Consider the following 24,631-nt stretch of genomic DNA (forward strand, 5'->3'; position numbering starts at 1 on the left):
CCTATGCCTGTGACCCATAACCAGAAGGATTAAAGAGAAAATAATCTGCGCCCCCAACCCTTTGAGCCCTGCCCCCAGCGGCCTGTAGTCGCTCATAACCCAGCCAGATTGCTTCGAATTGTGTCATTTGTGCCCACATGGTTGAGTAGTATGGGGTAGTTGTCAGAGGGCTGGACAAGCTGGTGCTACTGATGCTGCCAGGAGTTTGTATCTATTGTGAAGATCCAAGGGGGTGGTGACCCTGGTGGTGTGTGCCTTGGGGCCAGGGACAACCTTTGTCCAAGCAACCCCTGGCTAGACTTCATAGGAGCTTCTCTTGTCCTGCCAGTCATCCTTGCTCTTCTCTCCTCATTCTTCAGGTGAAGAGTCTGGCCATAAGAGTTGATCTCCTCTTTACCATCCCTGATGGCACACAACTTCTGCACCACAGCCTGGAGCTCACCTATCTGGCACTCCCGAGACTCCTGTGTGGGGCAAACCTCACAAGGGGAGTGTCTTTGCTCCTGATCCCAGGTGTCTGCAGTCATGCCAAGCAGCCCCCATAGCTGAGAGCGAGGGGCCCTGCCTGAGTTGAGGCCGGAACCCACAGAGAGGGGGTGTTTGGGGTGTGGCACGTCACCACCATTGCACAGGTAGTAGTTTGGGCTAGTGGTGTCCCAACCCGTCTCTTCAGGCTTGCCACCTAGAGCCTCATGCCCCTCTTGCTCACCCTCTTGCGAGAGCTCCCATGATAATTTGTGCGCCTTTTTGTGTGCTCTGTTCATGCGGTTCCCTAGGGGACTGGGCTAAGTAGGAGCGGGGGTAGGGGGTGAGGTGTGACCCTCCTCGGCTCCTCTCAGCCTCTTCCCACTCCTGTCTAGTGCCATCCCACTGTGGGCCCCGCTTACTTCCTGGCTCTGCATGGTGGGGCAAGATCGGGGTCCTTTGGGATTTTCTTCTTTCGGAGATGTGATGGGCTTGCACCTGTGTGTGTGACCAGAGAGCTGGTCCCAGACTGTTAACAAAGATAAATGTGAATCCTTCAGAAATTCATTACATAAATGGCCATCACAGGGATGGAGATAACCTCTGCCCCAAAGATGGAAGAACTGCAGCTTGAAGGTGGTGGGTGGGTACATGGAATTAACGATGTTTTTAAATGTAGGAGTGGTGAGGCGGGGCTAGAGCATGGCTTTCTGGCACTTCTTTTTCCTGATGCCCCTGAGGTCTCTGGGATTTGCAGTTCAGCATCACAGAAGCAGGATTCTGCAGGGTTGCTCATCACTTCCTCTTCCTGCTTCCAGGTGCTTCTGGAATTTGTAGTCCAAGGTCCCAGCCAGTAGTAACTTTCAGTAAATTTAGCAAGGCAGCTCTGTACTCACGGGATGGGGGATTTAACCCCATTCCCTGGCCCCAGGCCCCACAGAGGCTTTGCTGGGGGGTGAGGGAATAGCCTGCCCCCCTTCTTTGCTGGAGCAGATGGCATAGCCCAGCCCTGGGCTAGAAAGCATGCTGGGGACTCTGATTTAACTTGAATCGGGAAGGGTTCTGGGACAGAAGTATCATAAACAGGTTTGACCCAAATCAGTTAAGTCTGATACTACATTCAACCAGTTTCATCTTAAACCAGTTTCAGCCATTTTGAAACTGGTTTATATGCAGTGAACTGCTGTTCTGTTACAGGTTTAAACCAGTTTTTGATCACTTAAACCTGCTTATGTGTAACTTCTGGCCCTAGCCTAAATGATCTACCTGAGCTCTTGTCTGTCTCTGCTTGGATGCAGCATGTGTCTTCCAGCTGACGGAGCACAGGCTGCTTTCTGCACTCCAGCTGCATTTTTCTACATTGTGGAACCCTCATGGTGTGAGGCTGAACCCAGAATGACATGATTACTCGGCTGTTACTGAAATGCTGTTTCTTTTTTTTGGTTTTTTTGATGCCCTAAATCTTCTTGGATACACAATCCTTTGTGGTAAGCAGTCCACAAATTAAGTACCACTCCCTCCTTGTGTGACACTTCTGTCCACTTCCCTTGCTCTATCTTCTGCTCTGCCTTCTGCTCTCTGTACTATCTGCCACTGTGCTGCCAGCTCCTTCCTTGATCTGCCCCATGCCCCATAGAGGTTGCCCAAGCCAGTTGTGCACCCATGCTGCAGGTTAGTCATTTCAGCCTACAACACTATACTGTCCTGGTCATCGCTTCCTATGCCTTTTTAGTTTCACAGGCGAACTGAGAGATCGTAGAAGACTAAACTGAATTACTTAAAATGTAGTGGCAAGCTGGACAACAGACAGTCAAGTGGAGAACTCTTGTCCCACATATCCCTTACCCTGTTTGAGGATGCCGATGGCTTAAAAATACTCAGTCAATTAACACATTGCAGTATAACACTTTAAAATATCCCAAAATGGATATTTTCTCTCTTAACCAGTGTTAATTGTTGATTTAATACTTCTGGGTATGGGATGTACTTTTAACTTTGCTTTCTGAAAGAACATTGAAACAATATTGATTTAACTTGTGAAAAAATGACTGTTGAAGAAAAAAGGGCAGGTCAACATTTGAATCTCAATTTTTGGTATTTAATTACACATGCGTATCATTTTTTCTTTGCATGCTTTCTCTAGAACCTGAAAGCCAACCTGAATCTTTCTGTTTTACGTGTTATCAGCAGTAGTTAAAGGTTCTGCGGCATGATCAGCACTCACCCAGTCTGAAGCCCCAGTGTCTTTGCTGGGTTTATGCTGCATGTGAAACTTAATATTGGAATTCTTACTTAAATGCCTGAGTAAAAAAATCTTTTTACGCTTCAGTGCAGGTATTTTGTTTATCTAAGAATAAATAATGTAACCCGGGTGGTACTCCAAGAGGTACCCCCTCTCCAATTGAAGGGATCAAAGTAGGTGCACAAGCGCTGTGGGAGGTGTAGGAACTCTCCTCCCCCTATAGAGCAGAGCCAGACCACCAATGGGGACTTAATCATATACCTTTTAATGAGAGAACAGTACTGGGAACATAATAGGCATAAACCAGGGGGTATAGGGGATACTACAACGCCCCAAGGGAGCAGGATTCAACAAAGGTTAGACACTTACAGTCATTGACAAAAGACAGGGTTAACCAAAATGTAAAACACGAACAGCAGAACAAGCAATATTGGTTGGTGAAATATAAAAGGCACAAAATACAAAATGTCAAATAACAAGGAATATAGGGCCTAGGTACCTGGTGGGGGGGAAAGAGGGAAAACACAATGGCCCCTTTCCCCTGCAACAAGGATTTCTCCCTGTTACTTCTCTCACCCCAGCTGGGACTTAAACTCAGATCTCCCACATGATAATCAGAAACTGTACCTCACAACCACCAGTACTGATACTGCTCCAAGCTGCAAGGGGTTTTGACCTTCCAGGAGCCCCGGCCTCACATTGAGCTGCCTGGCCTCTTATTGGAGGAGCTGGAAGCAGGGCTGGGAACCTCTCAGGTCACTGCTAAGAACCTTGCTGGAGCTGGGGAGCCTTTCTTGCCGGCTGCATGCCACGCTGCTGGGGGTCCAACTGCTGCCTGCAGGTCCCACTCCTTCAGGTGCTTCTGGGGCAATTGCTCCCACCCCACTGGCTCAGCTCTGGCCAGCTGTTTGAAGCTCCTTCCTTGGGGTCCCTCGCTGGTCTCCCCTGAGTCAGCTGCGCTGCCCCTTTTATCCCCTTCCAGGTGATCCAAGGGGCCACAGGGGACACGGAGGGTGAGTCTCTGGGGCCTGATTGGTGAGGCAAGGGAATCCCAAGTCCTCCAATCATCTTTTACCCCTTCAAAACCCCTGGGCCAAATCATTTCCAGATTGGTGAGGAAAGGGAATCCCAAGTCCTCCAATCATCTTTTGCCCTTTCAAAACCCCTGGGCTAAGTCACTGCCAGCTAGCCCGTCACAATAATAAAAAAAAATGAGTGGCTGAAAGGTAGAAGACATGTATACTTTGAATGCAGGAAGAAATGGATTTAAGAACTTGTAATTTTGATAAAATTATCTTTCAACTAAGACTAACCAGAAATGTAAAGTTTTCTCTTTATTGTTTTAAAAAACTCTATTCTCTAAAATTATCTAACTTGCCATGATAAACATGCTTCCTTTCACAACTACCCTTTAAATGCTTGTCCCATACCCCCTCTCTCTCCCTTCCCCCCCTCCCCCAATTTACCTTATTTTTTTCTTTAAAGCTATGAAGGCTGTTTCTTGGACTGGCTTGTCCAGGAAACAAAGGACAAACTAGTCCAAGAAGGGAGCGAATAACAGTTGCTCGGTGATTCTTTTTTGTTTTGAGATTGTGTGATCCTCTCTACAGACTGCTGATCTTTATGCAGGTGTAGACAAGAAGAAATATTTTATAAGACTAATTTATTGCCAGATTCTGCCCTCAAATTCATTATTTCTTTCTAAAATAGGGGCACATACATATAAAATGGGATGTAATCCTTGACATGATTAAAATAACTAGAACTTATGTATTATCAATCTTCTTTATTTCCCATGCAGTTCAAATATACTTCTAGGAACATAACATTTAAGCCAAAAAAATCAAGCAAGTCTTGCAATCATAGCAAAATTGTGTATTTATGATTGGTACACAGATTATATATGAGCCATCTAGAAGTCTTTCTATTATTACTAGAGCTTCAGTGTACATTTCATAACTCCTGCCCTTGTTTCTGGCTAGGGAGACAGTGTAGGTAGAGTAAATGGAAGCCAGGAGGCTTGAGTTCTATTCTGACCTGCTGTGACTGATTTGACTCATGATTGGAGCATCAGCCAAGTGGCTTAAATCAAGTACAAAGCCACTACGTTATTGTTAAAGACCCTGATGTTGATACCTTGTGTTACTTTGGATTGCAGTGCATGTATGTTTGACTCCATTATGCCTCTAAGCACAGATTTCATGCACAATTGCATTTTTCTGTTGCTTGTGATGGCCAATACGTGTTCATAGACTTCATAAATTTCACAGATATTAAGGCTGGAAGGGACCTTGTGAGATCATCGGGTCCAGTCCCCTGCCCAAAAGGCAGGAAGTCAGCTGGGGTCAGATGACCCCAGCAAAATAATCATCCAAATGCTTCCTGAACATGTCCAGAGTAGGTGGTTGCACCACTTCTGGGGGAAGTCTATTCCAGACTCTGGAGACTCAGATGGTAAAGAAGTATTTTCTTATGTCCAGTCTAAAACGGTCTTCTAGCAGTTTGTGGCCGTTGACCTTCTCCCAGATCCTGATGCACACCCCTTATGTACTTATAGGCTGCCACCCACTCTCCCCTGAGCCTATGCTTCTCCATGCTGAAGAATCCTATGCCTCTCAGCCTCTTCTCATAAGGCCTCCTGTCTTGACCTCTGATCATGCGCATGGCTCTCCTTTGGACTCTCTCAAGCTTCTCCACATCCTTTTTAAAGTGTGGAGCCCAGAATTGGATGCAGGACTCCAGTTGTGGCCTCACCAAGGCTGAGTATTGAGAGAACTGTTGTTTACAAAAGTTAGTTTTGAACAATACACTTTACAGACGTAACTAAAATGTGATAAATATTCATAGATTCATAGATGTTAGGGTCAGAAGGGACCTCAGTAGATCATCGAGTCCGATCCCCTGCATAGGCAGGAAAGTATGTTGGGTTCAGATGACCCCAGCCAGATGCCTAGCTAACCTCCTCTTGAAGATCCCCAGGGTAGGGGAGAGCACTACCTCCCTTGGGAGCCCATTCCAGAACTTGGCCACTCTAACTGTGAAGAAGTTCTTCCTAATGTCCAGTCTGAATCTGCTCTCTGCTAGCTTGTGGCCATTATTTCTTGTAACCCCCCAGGGATGCCTTGCTGAGTAGAGCCTCACCAATTCCCTTCTGCGCCCCCATGATGAATTTATAGGCAGCCACAAGGTTGTCTCTCAACCTTCTCTTGCGGAGGCTGAAGAGGTCCAGGTGCCCTAGTCTCTCCTCGTAGGGCTTGGCCTGCAAGCCCTTAACCATACGAATGGCCCTTCTCTGGACCCTCTCCAGGTTATCCATGTCCCTTTTGAAGTGTGGCGCCCAAAACTGCATGCAGTATTCCAACTGCGGTCTGACCAGCGCCCGATAAAGGGGAATTATCACCTCCTTGGTTGTGTTTGTCATGCATCTGCTGATGCACGATAAAGTGCAATTAGCTTTGCTGATGACTTCATCACACTGACAACTCGTGTTCATCTTGGAGTCCACTAGGACTCCAAGATCCCTTTCTGCTTCTGTGCTGCCGAGCAGGTCACTTCCTAGGCAGTAGATGTGCTGGACATTTTTCCTCCCTAGGTGCAGCACTTTGCATTTCTCCTTGTTAAATCGCATTCTATTGTTTTCTCCCCATTTGTCCAACCTGTCCAGGTCTGCCTGTAGTTGTTCCCTGCCCTCTGGTGCGTCCGCTTCTCCCCACAGTTTTGTATCATCCGCAAATTTGGACAGAGTACACTTCGCTCCCTCGTCCAAGTCACTGATGTAAACAGCGAAGAGCATCAGCCCAAGGACCAAGCCCTACGGGACCCCACTGCCCACGTCCTTCCAGGTTGATACCAACCCATCCACCACCACTCTCTGGATACAACCCTCTAGCTAATTTGCCACCCACTGGACTGTGTAATCATCCAAGTCACAGCCTCTTAATTTGTTCACCAGTATGGTGTGGGATACCATATCGAAGGCCTTCCTGAAGTCTAAGTAAACTATATCTACCCCTACTCTTGTGTCCAGGTGTTTTGTAACCTGGTCATAAAAAGAGACTAGATTAGTCAGGCACGATCTACCTGCTACGAACCCGTGCTGGTTTCCCCTCAGCATAATTTTTCCTGCTGGGCTCTCACATATATGAGCCTTTATAATCTTTTCAAAGACTTTACCAAGGATGGAGGTGAGACTGACGTGGCCTGTAGTTGCTTGGATCCTCCTTCGTCCCCTTCTTGAAAATAGGGACCACATTGGCCCTTTTCCAGTCCTCCAGGACCTGGCCCATGTTCCACGAGTGCTCAAATATTCTTGCCAGTGGCTGTGCAATGACATCAGCCAGTGCTTTCAGTACCCTCAGATGGAGCTTATCCGGGCCTGCCGCCTTAAATGCATCCAGTCCTTCCAAGTGACTCTGCACTATCTCAGGGTCAACTCTTGGTGGTCTGGCATCCTGCTGTTGTCTCTCTATGATCCCATTGTGAGACTTGTCTTGCCCCTCGTTTAGAAACACTGAGGCAAAAAACTCATTGAGGAGTTCAGCCTTGTCCCCCCTGTCCGTCACCAATTGCTTTTTCCCATTCAGCAGTGGTCCTATACCGCCCTGGGCTTTCCTTTTACTCCCTATATATCGGAAAAACAATTTTTGTTATCCTTAACTTGGGATGCCATCCTCTGCTCCATGGTAGCTTTGGCCTTTCTAACTGCCTCCCTACAACTGCAAGCTGAAGAGTTATACTCCTCTTTAGTAATTTTTCCCTGTTTCCACTACTGATATGCGCCCCTTTTTGCCCTCAGGCTGCTCTGGATTTCTCTGGTCAGCTGAGAAAGCTTCTTGGCCCCTTTCCCTCTTTTCCCCCTTATCAGGATTGTCTCCCTCTGTGCCCTAAGGATCACTTCCTTAAGGCACAGCCACCATTCCTGGGCTCCCATCTTGCCAAATCTCTTACTCTGCAGTGTGTCATTGACTAAACGCCTGAGCTCGCTGAAGTCAGCCTTCCTAAAGTCTAGCACTTTCACCCTACTGGTTATCTTTCCCACTCGACGCCTTATGGTGAATTCTATTATTTGGTGGCAACTGTCCCCCAAGTGACTCCTGATCTGTAGGTCCCCGACCATGTCATCCCCTGTTGCCAATACCAGGTCCAGTAAGGCATTCCCCCTGGTGGGACCATGTACCTCTTGCGTCAGGTGGAGGTCCCGCACAAAGGATAGGAACCTGCGCGAATGGTGGGAATTAGCTGTCTGCCTCTCCCAGCAGAGGTCAGGGTAGTTTAGGTCCCCCATGACTACTGCTTCCCTAATCTTTATGGTCTCCGAGAACTGCCTTAGGAGTTCCAAATCTAGTTCTTCCCCTTGGTGTGAGGGGTCCCTTTCCCCTTGACCTTCATGTATTCTAACCCACAATCCTTCTACTTTCTCCTCCTCCAATTCCATTTTGATAAGGGTCAATGTATAGCGTTCCTTGACATGGAGCACAACCCCTCCCCCTCTCCTCCCTACTCTATCTTTTCTGTATAGTTTATAGCCCTCAATGTGTACCGCCCAGTAGTGGGTAGAGTCCCACCAGGTTTCTGTTAAGCCCACTAAGTCATAAATGTTTTCTGTAAGCAGGAGTGCTAGTTCATCCTGCTTGTTCCCCATGCTCCTAATATTAGTGTATAGGCACTTGAGCCCTGTGATTGGTGCCTTTATTGCCCGCCGGCTCTGATGCCCAATGGTCCCCTTATTGCTTACCTGCTTATTGATTACCTGTGCTATACTGCTGGATGTCCCATGGATTGCAGGTTCCTGATGTTCTCCTTCTTCTGCCTCCCCGTCCCCCATCTGAGCTAGTTTAAAGCCTGACGTAGGAGATCAGCCAACCTGTTGGAGAAAAGACTTTTACCTTTCACTGAGAGATATTCATACGTTTATAAATACTTGGAAGCTTTTAGCATTGGTTTTTGTCATAATGACTTTTTAAAATTGCCTACAGAAGAGGCTGGCAACCATTTTAACTCAGCCTGATTTTAACATGGGCCACCACTGCCAATTTTCTACCCTGTTGCCACTGCTGTCTTAGCTTTGCAGGCCAGTTAAATTGCTTCATGGGCCAGGTCTGGCCTGTTGGCTGTAGGCTGTCATCCCTGCCTTATAAACAGATTACCTGCAATACACAAAGGTTTAATGGACAAATAAACTGAATGCGGCCAACCTGTTAGTGCAGCACAGGGTTAAGATGTGTCAGGTAGCTAAAAGGAAGGTGTGTTTTTAAACCATTTAGTTCTTCAGGCTCTGTTGTGCCGCTGGTTTTAATTCATACTTATCTACACAGTGAATTGCACAGGGTGGAATTGTACCTGCAGTATGCCTATTAATAAACTTTTTATATAGTGAAGTGATAGCTGCTTCAAAAGTATGCCAAATGACAGCTCAAGATGAGGGTAAGGTGGGCACCATTTCCTTTAAAGTACCTGGAAAGGTAGATTGGGAAGGGATAGAAAGTTAAGGGAGCTCTAATTTTTCCTGAAGCTGTGATGGTGACAGCTGGGACTGTCTGTCCAGCAGCTGCTTGAAAAATCATTTGTTAGTCTGTCCTGGCATGGCATTAGGGTATAAACAGGTTTTGCCTTTGTGCTGCCATAAAAAAAAATTATGGTGGTACAGAGGCCAAGCCAAGAGATGTCCATGCCCCTTGTCATGCCACAAATGCCCCAGATTTGTGACTGCAACATGGGTGGTATGATGATGTGTCAGTATTTGTGGCTGATGTCTGTTTGCTTTTAAGGTGGGAGAGTATGGGCAGCCCAGAGCTGCCCACGGTTGTCCCCCAACCCCAGACAGGTACTCTTAGGGGCCTGAATTTTCATTCCCAGGGTACACTAGAGCTGGCTTTCCCTGGTTACAGAGATTTACCCTAGAGATTACCCAGGGCACATCTGCAAGAAGGTAACACCTCATTTGTTGTTCCACAAGATCAACGGGTGGGACAATGGGTAAGGTGCGTTTTGCCCAGTGAAGCGGATCATCTGTGCCAGGAACATCCCAGCCCAACTGAATCACTTCGTTTGGTGATGTCTATTTATACCCTGAGATAAGAGCATGATTAACACTTGCATATCTTGCCAATTCTGCTTGTGGCAGCAAACACATGGCTGTACAAATACATTTCTGAGCAGAATGCACAACTGTTTCACTAAATGCATACCATGTTATTTAAAAAAATTTAATTAGTTTTCTTACCTAACTTGTCCAACCTAAGTAAAGAACTAATAGGTACACTACTGGTTTCTTAAAAATTGTTTCCTTATATTCCATCTGTACTAACTGCTGAGCATGCCAGAACACTAGGAAAGCAGGAAGTGAGGACTAGCAAAATGCCACACTACGTTTAACTTTGTGATCTGTACTATTTTTATCTTTATAAAAATATTTCATATTTTTATATTTTCCCCTCTTTTTTTTTGGCAGTGTTTTAGAGGACTTTGCTGCAAGGGACCACCTCCTCCACGACCCGAGTATGACTTGGTTTGTATAGGTCTCACGGGTTCTGGCAAGACAAGTCTACTGTCGCGGCTTTGCAGTGAGAGCCCAGAGAATGTAGTGTCTACAACAGGTATGATGTTGTAGTTAGGATGAATTTTGCTCACTCAAAAGTTCTGTTTCTTAGAATTTAGGATAACTGTTAATTAAATCATGGGGGTTTTTTTTAAAGAAAAGAGAAACTTCTTGAATATTTTTTTCTATTAAGAAATTAGGATGCAGTTGATAAGGGACGAAGGAAGTAGTTAACTGATATGCAGATTAAAGCTATCCTTTTCATTTATTTGTTTATTTTTTCAGTTTAAATATTGAATAACAATTTCAAAAGTTTTTTTTTCTAATTCATTTCTATCAGTTTTTCAAATAGAACTTATAATGTATTCCTCTGGCCAAACTTGATGCAAGGTCTGTGTTATGTGCATTTAGAAGAATAAGGGCATCTTTAAATCGAGATGACTTGCGCTGCAAGCTTGGTTGAACATAGAACTCAGAATTTTTGACAGCTCTGTACCTTTGGTACAGTATTTTTTTTAAAGTAGCCTTTTAAGTGGTTTGAATCGAGCAATTAACCCATTAGTTGTGATGAGTTTGTCTTTTTTTTGCAGTTTGGTGACATTCTTCTCTGGAGAATTTTTATGAAAATATATCATCTGCTGCATTTCATAAGTAACATAGTTCTTCACTAATGTCTGTTGCAGAGTAATTGTGGTAGAAATTGTTAATTTCTAAAGGTTCCTACCCCCTGTGGATTTTACCATAGAGACAAAGAGGGAAGAAAGAAAACCTTTGAAGCCTTATTTCTTAAGGGCTTTACTACATAGACAAAAAGTGATTGGGGAGTCATGGCTGGGGGGTGGGGAGAATGTGGTAGTAAATGGGTGGGATGAAGAAACTAGAGGGCCCACATTGGATTTCCTTTTTCCCAAAGTCTGTTGCTCCTGTACTGTGGCATGTGAAAGTAGCCAAAAGAAGAAAATGTAATCAGTGGCCAGTAATTTTGACCACTGTTATTGTCCTCTGGGCAGGGAAGAAGAATAGAGCAGTAATGTTTTTAGATCAATAATATATTCTACAAAACAAAGATGGAAGAAAAATAAAAACCAGGCACGGCTGAAATTTAAAAATTAGGTCAATTGAGGAACCTAGAAAAAATATATAAATACAGGTGAATCTGAAAGCATGAGAATAGAAGACCATGATACAATAACCAAATTATAATTGTAATAATAATAGTAATAGGATAATGATAACAGCAACAATCATGATATTAATAATAAAAACAATGCATGACAAAATGAATATCTGGCTATAGAACTAATAAGGAAGGTGGAATAGGTCATATAGAATTGAAGGAATGTTTTGTGACCTTAATGACTTAGTAAGTTTGACTTGCTAAAGAGAATGTACAGCAGTTATTTGGGAGATATTTATATACATGTATGTGGTTTTACATTGTTCTCCTTCTGTATTGGGTTCTTAAGTTGAGCATTATTTTCCTTTAGCAACTCTAACTGGTTTTAAGTGCTTAGGTTAACATATGAGATCATAATACAACTAAAAGAAAAAATAAAATAGATACAAGGAAATGCTGTACCTTGCAAAATGCATGCTTAATATATTTTGATCATGGTTATATTTACAATTTTAAAAGATTATAAACTCAGCCACTTCAGTGTGTAATGAAACATTCAATTGAAGTGGTTTAGAAGAAACTTGCCACATGGGCAGATTATTCCATATCTGTTCCATTCGGGTTTTTCTTGCACTTTGGTTTTGAAACATTCAGTTCTAGCCAGCACTGGAGTCAGGATATGGGAATATATAAAATGCTAGTTTGGGGAGGTATGGTCACTCCCTTGCTCCTATTTATCAATAAATAGAATACTGTATTGTTAGGTTTCTGCAGCCCTCAAAATGGACTTTAAAGCGGATTTGTTCAAAGATACTGGTTACATACACTTGATGATGACATGTATATTTTACAAAACTGTATAGCATCTTTTGAGCACGTTTGTTCAGGCAATCATACTTATTATGTAACGCTGGTTATGCATACTAGGCCTGTGCGAAGTGGCAAGTATTCGCTTCGGATTCCGCCAATTCGGGGGGACAGTGATTTGATTTGGTGATTTGAATCACGGTCCTGATTCGATTCAGACGATTCGGATCCGAAAATTCAGAGCCGATTCGGCGATTAGACTAAACAGGCAGCAGTCCTTACCACACTGGACACAGCTACCTCCAGCTGGTAAGTCTGTTGTGGGTGGAGGGAAGGGGCATGGGGGGAGGGCAGATCAATGTCCCCACAGTAAGGGAGAGATTGGGGTTGGGGCTGGGACAAGCTGTCCAGCGAGGCCAGAGGGGCATTGGACTTGTGGAAGGCAGGGGTCCTGCCACTGCACATTGCCGTGCGCCACTGGTCCAGAAGGGCATGAGAGCAGGTGTATGTCCCCGGATCTGCACAGGGCAGCCTGGGCCATCCTGCGCTCCAGATGGGTGGCAGAAGGCACTGGGAGTGGGGGCTGTGCCCTCCCACCGCTTGCCCAGCCTCCCCGCGCCTCTCAGACAAGCTGTAGGCAAGCAGTGGCAATGCATGGAGGCAGGCGCGTGCATCCATATCAGGGAGGAGCTGGCAGCAGGGACTATGGGGAATTTTAAGGTGGCTGCAACCCCCCCCCCCAATAGCCCCCACTCCACTGCACTCTGGGACAGGCAGGGCCAAGGCTGCGCTCTGGGCTGTGGCTGCGGCTAGCTGCCCAGAGTACAGCCCTGGCTCCACTCCGCCTGTGGAGCACAGCCTGGCAGCAGGGAGCTGGGGCTAGCTTCCTGGAGCACAGCCCAGTCCAGCCTGCCCCATGCAGATTTGAGGGCATACAGTGGCGCACAGTGGTGGGAGCCCCCTCCCCGAGTCCCACGTCCCCCTGCCCTGGCTGGGCAGCTTGCCCAGCACCAGCCCCAATACCTCCCTCATTGTGTGGCCACTGATCTGTCCATCCCCTCCCAGGCCCCTTTCCTCCCCTCTCTACCCACCACAACAGACTTACCTGTTGGAGGCAACCGTGTCCAGCATGGTGAGGTCTGCTACTTGTTTAGTCTATGGCCGAATCTATGAATTGTCACCAAATCTTTTCCGAATCAACTCGGAGGCTTCCAATTTGATTCAGACCTTTTAATTGGTCTCCTGATTCAGTTTGGATTTGGGGATTTAGCTGTCGAATTGGGCCGATTCTCTGAATTGAATCGGCTACTGAAGCTTCACGCAGCTCTAATACATACCTATTTTTTATCCCTCCAAGAAGTACATTCCACCAAATTTCCACAGTCTATCTGGACATCTCTGATTTAATATAGGAAAAGGTTTCATTTCATATAAAATGTTCATTTTTTTTTACAAAGGGTTGTTGAATAAGTAATACAGACTTTAACAGTCTATGTTGACTTATTAGTCCAATGGATGCAAAGGTTCTTAAAGGCATAGGCAGCCACATGGATGCACATATTGCCACTACTCAGGTGTGTGACATTCGTAATTTCTATGAATCGTTTATTAATTCTTTGTAAGCCTTATTGTTGAGTAACCAACAACTAGGGGTGCACCAATAGAGATTTTGGGGCTGATACCGAGAGTGGATTTTTAAGGAGGCATATTGGCCAATACTGATCCAATTTCTGATACCAGCCTGGTAGCTTGGAGAGCTGTGTGCAGCTGGTAAGTCTGGTGTGGTGGAAGGGGAGGGGGAGGGGCGTGGGGGGGCAGATCAAGGCCCCCGCGGTGAGGGAGGAGTGGGGCTGGGGCAAGCGCTGCCTAGCCAGGGCGAGTGTAGGATGGAGCTGCGATTCGTCCAGGGGGGAAGGGGGTGGCTTCCACCGCTGTGTGCTGCTTGTCCAGGAGCTGCTGGTTTGGCACTCGCCTGCTGGTTCGGCGCTTATCCGGTGGCTCCCGCTGCTCATCCAGGAGGGTATGGGGGGGAGGGCGTGTGCCCCCAGATCTGCGCGGGATGGGCTGGGCTGGGGGCTGCGCAGGGCTCTTCCCGCCCTGCCCCGTACAGACCCGGGTGCACATGCACCCCTCCCCCCATGCCTTCCTGGATGAGTGGCGGGAACAGCAGCAGGAGCTGCTGGACAAGCAGTCAAGTGCTGGACCAGCAGCTCCTGGACGAGCAGCATGCAGCGATGGGAGCCGCCCCGCCCCTTCCCTGCGCCCCCTGAATGAGCCACGGCTCTGTCCCGTGCCCCAGCCCCAGCCCCACTCCTTCCTCACCACAGGGGCCTTGATCTGCCCCCCCCAATGCCTCTTCTTTCCTCCCTCCCCTTCTACCACACCAGACTTACCAGCTGCACACAGATCTCCAAACTGCCAGGTTGTGCTCCTCGCTTCCTACATGCTATGCTGCAGCTGCTGACACGCACAGGTATTTATTGGCCAAATTATTGGCCACATCAGGCCAATTTCCAGTGCAATCAATTTTCTTTATATCGGTGCCGATCCACTATCGAACTGATGTATCGGTGCACCTTTACCAGTAACTATGTTGTTTAAAAATAAAGCACAGTATACAATTAGCTGACTTAGTGTCCTCTGTCTCTCAAAATCTTAGAGAATTTAGTTTGTATTATTGATAAAAAGACTGCAAAGATTCAGTTTCAGGAAAATTAGGTTAATGGGGATTGTTTAAAAGCATTCGTAGCCCATCTGCTTTTATTGTTCATAGTTCCTTAAACTTGTGCCAGAATATAAGATTGTGAGGAAGAAACTTTAATTGTCAAATTATTGCCTGAACTGAATTCCTTTTGCCAAGCTAATAAAACCCTAATAAGAGTTGTACTGACAATCTCATACTTCTTCTTGTGTTAGTTTTATTTTCTGTTCAGTGCTTCTTGTCTTCCCATGATATTTAATGTTACTTGGAGAGTCATCTGTCAAAAGTCACAGTGAACAAAATAGAAGTTTTTAATGGATATATTCTTTTTCAAATTGTCACCCAGTCAAATAGGATACTAACACTTTTTATTTTAATTTCAGGTTTTAGCATAAAAGCTGTGCCATTCCAGAATGCCATCTTGAATGTAAAGGAACTTGGAGGTATGACACTTAATTGCTTGCATAACTGATTGGTAGTTTTAAGTTCATTTGACAGTATAAAGACATAATTGATAACATCACTGTATGTGGATTAAGAGGAGAGGTGGCCCTTGCATCTTGCAGATTTCTGCTAGTGTTTTCTGTCACATTGTTATTCTGAAATTTAAAATAATGAATTGACAGACATTCATTTTAGAGGTTGGGTTATTATAAAGGCATCACAAGCTGAGGAAATGAAATAAGTGCTTGGTAAAATAAATTGAATTACACTTCTAAAAGAATATATAGTGACGGTGCTTAGTGCACCGGTTGCATTTAGAGGAGAGAAGGCTCTAGAAACAGCTCAGGCAGCAATCAGAGAAGACAGCTGACTGGAAGGGGGCTTGAGGTATATATACGCCCAGGGCCTGAGGTAGTTGGGGGCAGTCTTATTCCAGTATCTGACAGGGAAGGAGCCCCTGGGCAGGCTGCTGAGAGAGTGACTCTGGCTTGCACCAAGTATGTCTGTGGGCAGGCAGCCTCAGGGCTGGGAGTTCAGCTTTAGGGCCAGTGGAGCAGCCAGGGTGCAGACTTTGGGTTGGGGAACATCTGGTGGATTGTGGAAGGGACTTAGGGGTGGTAAGGAGGTCCCAGCTGGCCCAGAGAGAGAGGGGACAGAGAGAGAGAGAATGGAGGTCCAGGGGGCCCAGAGAAAGCAGAGGGCTGGGAAAGAGAGCAGAGGGCCTAGGAAGCAGGTAGGGCCAGGGTGCCTATAGGTCTCACTGGCCTCAGCAGGGCCAGGGCTCAGGAGGTGCCAAAGGTAAAGAAGAGCCATAACCAGAGACTGGCAGAGTTGCAGAGCCCATGGGTCTCAACTGGCCTAGGAGCAGGCCCAGGGTCTAAGGAGAAGGACCAAAGGTCAGGAGGGCCACAGTTGGAGACCGAGGGGGCAGAGTGCCCATAGCCTACAGAGGGGCTGGTGAAAGGATAGCCAGCTACGATTCTGTAGTCTGTTGGGGTGGTTATGATTTGATTAGTGTGTGTGACGTTTGTGAGGGCGTAGATGTTGGGGAGGATGGAGCCCACATAATTAACTCTTAGGACTATGAGCACGGAATCCTACATTCATGTGAGACAGGCTCAGGGAGCCGTGAGGCAGCCTCCCTTTATCTAAAAGATAAATACATCACGGCATGGCAAGAAAGGGGAAGGGGAGATGCCCCAATGAGAGCAAAGCTGATAAGGGTTGAGGGGGCTCCAGAGGCACCATGGCCACCCCTGGAGAAGGACTCTGTTACGTATATTGTATACGAAAGCATTCTAATAATATAAAAGCCGTGTCTGTTGGTCTTTTCATAATGATTTATTCATGCTCTGGCTGGCTGACTGAAACAGCCAATTGGAGTGCGAATAAGCATTCGGACAGGAGGTGGTGGCATGGCGGAGCGCTGCCATGATAGCGGGGGGCACGGGGGGTGGAGCTCCTTGGAGGTGGCGGCAACGGAGTGGGCGCTCATTGCAGGTCGTGATGATGGAGCGGGGACAGGGGGCGAGGCCACCAGAGCTGGCCTTGCCCCTCCTCCCTTGCTCCTTGCAGGTGACAGCGGCAGCATGGTGGGGGGTAAGGGGGGTCAGGACGCCATGGGGGGGGGAGGTTAGGTCACTGGTGCTGGCCTTGGCCCACTCTCTCCCCTTCCCCCTTCTGTCATCACTGCCTGTAGGGCTGACGCAGCAGCGGTGGGGAGAGGAGTGGGCCTGATGCGTGTCTGGGGGGAGGAGCAGATGCGCTGTGGCGGTGGCAGTGGGGGGAACAGAGGAGTGGACCCAGGCCCAATGTGGGTGGAGGGGGGAGGAGGAGCAAACCTGAGCCAGGGGGAGAAGCCAGCCTGCCGTGGCGGTGGGCGGAGAGCAGTGGGCCCAGCCTGGCCTGGACTGACATGGCAGCGGCAGGGAGAGGCGAGGAGCTGGCCTCCTCTCCACTTCAGGCCTGGGCCCACTTCTCTCCCATCCCCCCACTGCCGCCAGGTCAGCTCAGGCCCACTGCTCCCCCCCCAGCTCTGGCAGCCCAGTGTCTCCCCACCCTTGGGCCTGCTTCTTCTCCACATCAGGCCCGGGCCCACTCCTACTCTCCCCACACCATTGCGACGGGGAAGGGGGGAAGCGGGCCCAGTCCCTAAGCAGCAGGAGGGAATGGGGGAGCGGGCCTAGACCTGGGCAGGCATGAGGCTCACAGGGCTCCATCCCTGCCCGTTATTCTTGATCGGCAGTTGGCTAGTATTAATTAGGGGTGTGCAAAGCAGGCTGTATTTGATTCGGATTTGGCCTGAGGCAGGAACAGTAATTCCATTAGGTGATTTGGATCGTTGTCCTCAATTAGATTTGGCCAAATCCGAATCTGAAGATTTGATGCTGATTCGATTTGGCCATAGACACAGCTTTAAATGTCTTTTCGACATAGCTCGAGGTACCAGTGTGGCTCATAAATGCGATGGTGGGGTGGATGGAGCGTCTCACAGGAGTGCATGGAGGTCCTCCACATGCTTGGTGGCGAACCCAGAAGTGGACCGGAAATACTTCCAGTCCACTTCTGGGTCTGCCAGGGAGTGCACAGGGAGAGCATAGCACAGGAATTGGGATGCATGTGTCTGGGCATTGTTCTTATCACCATGGTATCTGTACGATGTCTGAGATGCTATTCAGCTCTTCATTTCATAGATTCATAGATGTTAGGGTCGGAAGGGACCTCAATAGATCATCGAGTCCAACCCCCTGCATAGGCAGGAAAGAGTGCTGGGTCTAGATGACCCCAGCTAGATGCATATCTAACCTCCTCTTGAAGACCCCCAGGGTAGGGGAGAGCACCACCTCCCTTGGGAGCCTGTTCCAGACCTTGGCCACTCGAACTGTGAAGAAGTTCTTCCTAATGTCTAGTCTAAATCTGCTGTCTGCTAGCTTGTGGCCATTATTTCTTGTAACCCCTGGGGGCGCCTTGGTGAAAAAACCTCACCAATTCCCTTCTGTGCCCCCATGATGAACTTATAGGCAGCCACAAGGTCGCCTCTCAACCTTCTCTTGCGGAGGCTGAAAAGGTCCAGGTTCTCTAGTCTCTCCTCGTAGGGCTTGGCCTACAAGCCCTTAACCATATGAGTGGCCCTTCTCTGGACCCTCTCCAGGTTATCCACGTCCCTCTTGAAGTGCGGTGCCCAGAATTGCACGCAGTACTCCAACTGCGGTCTGACCAGTGCCCGATAGAGGGGAAGTATCACCTCTTTGGATCTATTTGTCATGCGTCTGCTGATGCACGATAAAGTGCCATTAGCTTTTCTGATGGCTTCGTCACACTGCCGACTCATGTTCATCTTGGAGTCCACTAGGACTCCAAGATCCCTTTCTGCTTCCGTGCCACCCAGCAGGTCATTCCCTAGGCTGTAGGTGTGCTGGACATTTTTCCTCCCTAGTTGCCGCACTTTGCATTTCTCCTTGTTGAATTGCATTCTGTTGTTTTCTGCCCACTTGTCCAACCTGACCAGGTCTGCTTGCAACTGTTCCCTGCCCTCCGGCCTGTCCACTTCTCCCCACAGTTTTGTGTCATCCGCAAACTTGGACAGAGTACGCTTCATTCCCTCGTCCAAGTCACTGATGAAGACATTGAAGAGTATCGGTCCAAGGACCGAGCCCTGCGGGACCCCACTGCCCACACCCTTTTAGGTTGAAACCGACCCATCCACCACAACTCTCTGCGTACGACCCTCTAGCCAATTCGCCACCCACCGGACTGTGTAGTCATCCAAGTCACAGCCTCTTAACTTGTTCACCATTATGGAGTGGGATACCGTATCGAAGGCCTTGCTGAAGTCTAAGTATATGACATCCACCCCTACTCCTGTGTCCAGGTGTTTCGTAACCTGGTCATAAAAAGAGACTAGATTAGTCAGGCACGATCTGCCTGCTACAAACCCGTGCTGGTTTCTCCTCAGCATAATTTGTCCTGCCGGGCTCTCGCAAATTGGAGCCTTGATAATTTTTTCAAAGACTTTGCCAAGGATGGAGGTGAGACTGCCTGGCCTATAGTTGCCCGGGTCCTCCTTCCTCCCGTTCTTGAAAATGGGGACCACATTGGCCCTTTTCCAGTCCTCTGGGACTTGGCCCGTGCACCATGAGCGTTCAAGTATTCCCGCCAGTGGCTGTGCAATGACGTCAGCCAGTGCCTTAAGTACCCTTGGATGGAGCTCATCCGGGCCTGCCGATTTCTTTGCTTTGTGTAATTGGAAAAGTTAGTTAGGGCCCACTTTTCAAAACTTGACTTGTTTATAGACATGCTCTGGGAGGGGAGCCACTTTAGGTAAAGTGCCTGGAGCATCACATATGTCAGCATTCCCATGCTGAAAAATGGCGACGGGGGTGCTTTAACTAAAGCTGGTTGAAATGAGCTTTAATTAAAGCACCCCCATCACCATTTGTCAGTGCGGGGATGTTGATGCACGTGATGCTGGAGTCTGCTGGATAAACTTAGTAATTCTAATTGTCTTTCCCTTGCTTGGGTAAGGGAGCTAATTGTGTCAAGGTGGTGGTTAGAGATTCTTAATTTCCCAATTGGAAGGAATGTTTTCTTTTTGACCATGATAAAGCATGCAAAGGTTTTTGGAGGCTGCAAGAAAGAGAGGCCTCACCTGATGAGCTATGTAGGGCAGCTGTTATAGAGACTTGCATACACCACAGTGCTCTGACAGGGAATATAACACCATCAGCTTTGTGCTTACAGCTCTGGAGAGTTGTGAACCTGTCAGGCTGTGTGGCTGTCTGATACTTCTTCCCTTCTTTGTGTATTTGGAGGGGGATTGTCAGCCATTAGACTGCCGTCAGAATGTGCAGAAATGAGTCTTAATCAGTGTAATTGTTGTCACTTCTTTGTTGCTTAAATTTTATTCCGACAAGTTGCATTGTTTTCCTCCAGCACTAATGTGTTGCGGCTAGTTTTGTCTTCTGTATTGTGGAAATCTTGTCTGGGCAGCTGATGTTGGGAAGCTGAAGAAAGGTTGAAAGGCGTCTGTCTTCAAAAGCTTCACTATTCATTGTTGCATGTCAATCAAAAGGGAAAAAGTTTCATTTAGATTTAATTTGTGATGCACACTATTAATTTACTGTTAATTTACAAATTGCCTTGCAGATGAATCCAATGAAAAATGGCAAACCCTGTCCATTTGTCCGAGCAGAGTGAAATTTTATTTGAAGAATTTTAAGGCCCGACTGTTAAAACTCATACTTTTTAGATTCTTCCTTTAAGCTGCCAGGCAGTTATGTGAACCAGATGCTGATTGTGTACTATTTCTTTTGTTTGACTGAAGGAATACCCTTCCTTGTAGTAGAAGGTAGTGTTTTTTTGTTTTGCTGAAGCTGGTAATACAGCCAGGCTTCCATTTCTCCATTTTCTGTTTGAATAATACAAGTAAAAATTCCTATAACTTTCACAGACCCTTTTCTGTTTTGTTCTTGTCTTGATTAGTTTATTATTGGTCCTTAATATTAACATGGGGCACAGTGAAGCAATCTGGATTCTGTTGTAGAAATTTCTTTTATCAGACATACTGCTTTAAATAATTAAAAGCAGCAAATAGTTCAGTCTGCAATAACTTTTTTCATGCTTTTGTTTCATGGAGTGTCCCAACACTTTACGCCGTTTAACAAGAAACATTTTTTGCATTTTTAAGCAATACTAACTTGCTGCAATGAATCAGGGTTTTAATTTGATTTCTGAAATGTTAAAACTTTAATTAAACAATTAAATTAAGGTTGTGATTCAGTAAGGACCTCTATATAGACCTAAAATCGAGTACTTTTAGTGTTGAAAACATTTACCTGTCAAATCTAGCACCCACACTTTTCCATAGTAATTTCAGAAATCCTCCCCTCCCTCATTTAGAGGTTACACCACAATGAGAAATGTTGAGTTTGGCAGTTGAGAGAACATTTTTTCTGATTAGGCTACTGGAGACTGTATATCTGAACCTGAAATACAGTAATATGCTTATGTCAGTGCAATTTTTTTAATATTCCTTTGCACAGTAATTCTGAAAAAATGAGTGACATGGGAAGGAATTGGGAGCTATTAATGTTCTTTTTGCTGTCCAGTGAAGCCCTATCATGGTATTATAGGCAGGCATTAATCTGGGTTTGGTAGGGAACTGCAGGATGTAGAGACAGCATGGAGAGCCTGAAAAAAATGTCTGAGCAGATGCCAACTTTGGTAATTTAACATAAACCTCATGCTCATGAAAGAATCCCTGGAAAGTATAATCCACAAAACAGCACTACCAGTGCCCAACTTCTATCCACTGTCCCCATGAGATTTAATTTTCATCCTGGAAAAACCATCTCTACTTTGGACCTTAGTTACTATGATACTGTGACAAGGAGTGCTAACTATTGGGAGTTTCTTTGATGTAGATAATTACTGGTAGCTAAATGAAGATCATAAATACATTCCATAGGCCATTAAATGACTTTCAGATCAAGTCATGAAATTTTAGACAGAAAAAGTATATTTTATCACTTAATCTACCATCCTGTGAACTGGAAAGTGATGGTGAAATTCCTCACTTGCAGACGGGCCTAGTTTTTTTTGAATGATTCATTTAAATGTGAAAAGTCCTATGTCTCTACTAGTTTTCTAGCAGTCTGATTTCTTTTGATTTGCAAAATCACAGCTGGGGCAGAATTTCTCTAGTGAATTCAAAGTTTCTATTGGATATCTTTCATGTACAAACTTCTGCAGCCCCTTTCTGGTGGTTTGTTTTCCACTTTAGCAGGCTATGTTTCAAGCTACAGAAATGGGGTTCATTATTAGAGTTCTTGGAAAATTGCAAATATTGTGGAGAGCTGGGCAATGAGTACTGATGACATGGTCACAAACATTCAGTAGAGGAAGTGCAACAATTATTGTAAGAATATCTCATGAGTCAATTGTGTCATTTTTGACAAGGTAGGTGGTATCTGAAGGGATTTTAATGAAAGGTACATAATGGTTTAGAGAAACAATTAAAGGGATATTCCACAGACATAAGGCAGGGCAGGAAAAAAAAAGACTGGTCTAGGAGAATGGATGTATGGGATGTCAAGGCTAGCTAGCATGACTGGAGAAGGCAAAGAAGTAAAACAATAGAGTGGCTATATGCTTAATGGCAGTGTTTTGTACTGGTCATCAAAACAATAGAAGTAAGTTGCAGGAACTCTGTCCATAAGAATTTCTGATTGTGTGGACTGGAGAAAAGTGACTTCATGCCACAAAGCAGTGTTTTTGTGCTGTTTTTTAGCCTGACATGATTATAAACATGATATTTCTAAATGTTTCAGATTTGCTTTTGTAGTTGCCCAGAAAATTAGCGTGGTTTGCCTTTGCATGTTAGTTTCTAGGTACGTGTTCCATATCACAAAGCATATGAACTTTAAAGTTCTGGCAGAGTATTGAAGTTATCCAACATTTCTAAGTTGGATAATCCTACATGAAAATTGAACTTCAGCAAGTATAAAAGTTAAGTGCTAAATATAAAGGGTATTTTACCCATTTGGCAAACTCCAGTTATGCTTTGTATAATTTTTCCAGGTAGCTTCTACCTCAGACATACCTTGGATTCTTTTGGCCGCCATTGTCCATTAGAACTTCACCTGTACCTTAGATGCCCCATGGCCTCCTTTCTCCAAGAACTTAGTGGGGAAGTGAGGGAATCTGTCTTGGCAACTTCTTGACCTTTGTGGCACTGAAATTAAGCCCTTGCAATAGCCTGCTTCTTTTCAAATGGATTCTGCCACTGGTGCAGCTGTGTCTGATGGATTTGATTGGAAGACTTGTTAATCAGTACTTGTTTGGGAGATATCAGTGCTCTGAATGCCCTTTTACCTCCAAACTAGGGGTGGAGGATAGAGCCATAAAAACTACCTTTCAGTTCCTTCTCCCTGCTTGTGGTCACTAGTTGAAGCTCCCAGTAATGCCTTTTTGCTAACTGCTTGTTCTTTACTTACCTCCAGTTCTTTGCAAATAGTTTGGAAAATAACCTAGTGATTAGTTGGTTTCTTTTGTTCTCTGTTTCAGGAGAAGAATGTGTTTCCTCACATTGGTTCTCCAGGACTGATCAAATGTGTCCGAACATAAATCTCCAGGTTTCAAAAACTGTTTGACGTGTGAGACTATAATACCTGTAAACGCTGGGTGTACAGAGGCCCTTACTTGTTTAGGAGAAGGATGCATCTTAGAAGAGAGATTTATATGCAGGTGTCTCTCTAAGCATGCCCAAAGAGCAAGTGAGTCCCAGGTAAATCCATACCTAATGATGAAATCTGTGCGCCCAGCTTCTGATCCAGGCTACCCTGGGGACAAGGCTCTCTCACTGCTTCTTTTAAGAGTGTTTTCTGTGCTCCATCTTTGGCTGCACTGTTTACTGTCTATGAGACTTTTTTACACGTTGTGTTCAAATTAACAGAATTTGTTGATACTAAATACCAAACTTTTTTTCTTGCTCAACAGCACGCCAGTGTCTCAGTGCTGTCTATATCAGCAGTAGTAGTGAAGTCTTTGCATGTGGGAGTACTGTCCATGCCTTCTGGTAATGCCCTTCCTTTTTTTAGGATTCTTATTTCTCAGAGGAAGACTGAAATAGTTAGCCATGTTAGTATCTGCCTTAAGAAAAAAGGACGGTCATTTTTGTTTTATGTACAAGTTTTCTTTCACTCCAAGTTGAGGTTTAAGAGCAGAGCTATAAGAACGTACGAGAACATACTGGGTAACCTGCAGATCTATCTAGTCTAATGTCCTATATCTTTGTGGAGCTTCCCACTTCACCATCTTACCAGGATGAGGGATACTAAGCTGGTCTGCTTCCGACCTGTCCATTGCCACCAGCTCTAAGTGCTCATCCACCCCCTCCACCATCCGGTCCTCATGTCCCGCCCAGACACCAAGTCTGTATTCCACCTTGATTCCTCCAGCCACTGGGGATCTCAGCTGGCAGTTACTTCATGGAGCCATCACCATGGGTGTGTATCTCGCACACTTCACAGACTCCTCTGACATCTGTGTCTTCTGCAAGTGGAGGGAGAACCTGGTGCATGCTTACATAGAGTGCACCAGGCTGCAGCCCCTTCACTGCCTCCTCCAGAACTTCTTGCTGTGGTTTGGGCTACACTAGTCCCCTCGCTTTTTTATTTATGCACTCCCCATCTGTGGCCCCACTAAGTCCTGGGACCTCCTGGTCAACAGCCTTTTGCCCGTAGCCAAGCTAACCATCCATCCTCTCATCAGGAAGGAGTCTCTGCCCTGGAAGACCCCTGGGGGACTGTGGGACCACTT

The 24,631-nt window shown here is 46.1% G+C and overlaps 1 protein-coding gene across 9 annotated transcripts in view; it reads left to right on the forward strand.

The window, feature by feature from the left end:
- ARL15 (ADP ribosylation factor like GTPase 15) overlaps nt 1-24,631 on the forward strand; it is a 395,714-nt gene that overhangs the window by 122,240 nt on the left and 248,843 nt on the right. For 8 of the 9 annotated variants that reach the window (XM_059725187.1, XM_059725183.1, XM_059725184.1 and 5 more), the window contains 2 exons: nt 10,158-10,302; nt 15,253-15,312. In XM_059725187.1, coding sequence (XP_059581170.1) covers nt 10,158-10,302; nt 15,253-15,312 — 205 coding nt within the window. Of the gene's footprint in view, nt 1-10,157; nt 10,303-15,252; nt 15,313-23,377; nt 23,598-24,631 lie in introns of all 9 variants that reach the window. The other variant, XR_009461134.1, reaches the window with a different exon arrangement.

This window comes from Alligator mississippiensis, chromosome 3, assembly GCF_030867095.1.
Source record: "Alligator mississippiensis isolate rAllMis1 chromosome 3, rAllMis1, whole genome shotgun sequence".
Classification (NCBI taxonomy): domain Eukaryota; kingdom Metazoa; phylum Chordata; order Crocodylia; family Alligatoridae; genus Alligator; species Alligator mississippiensis.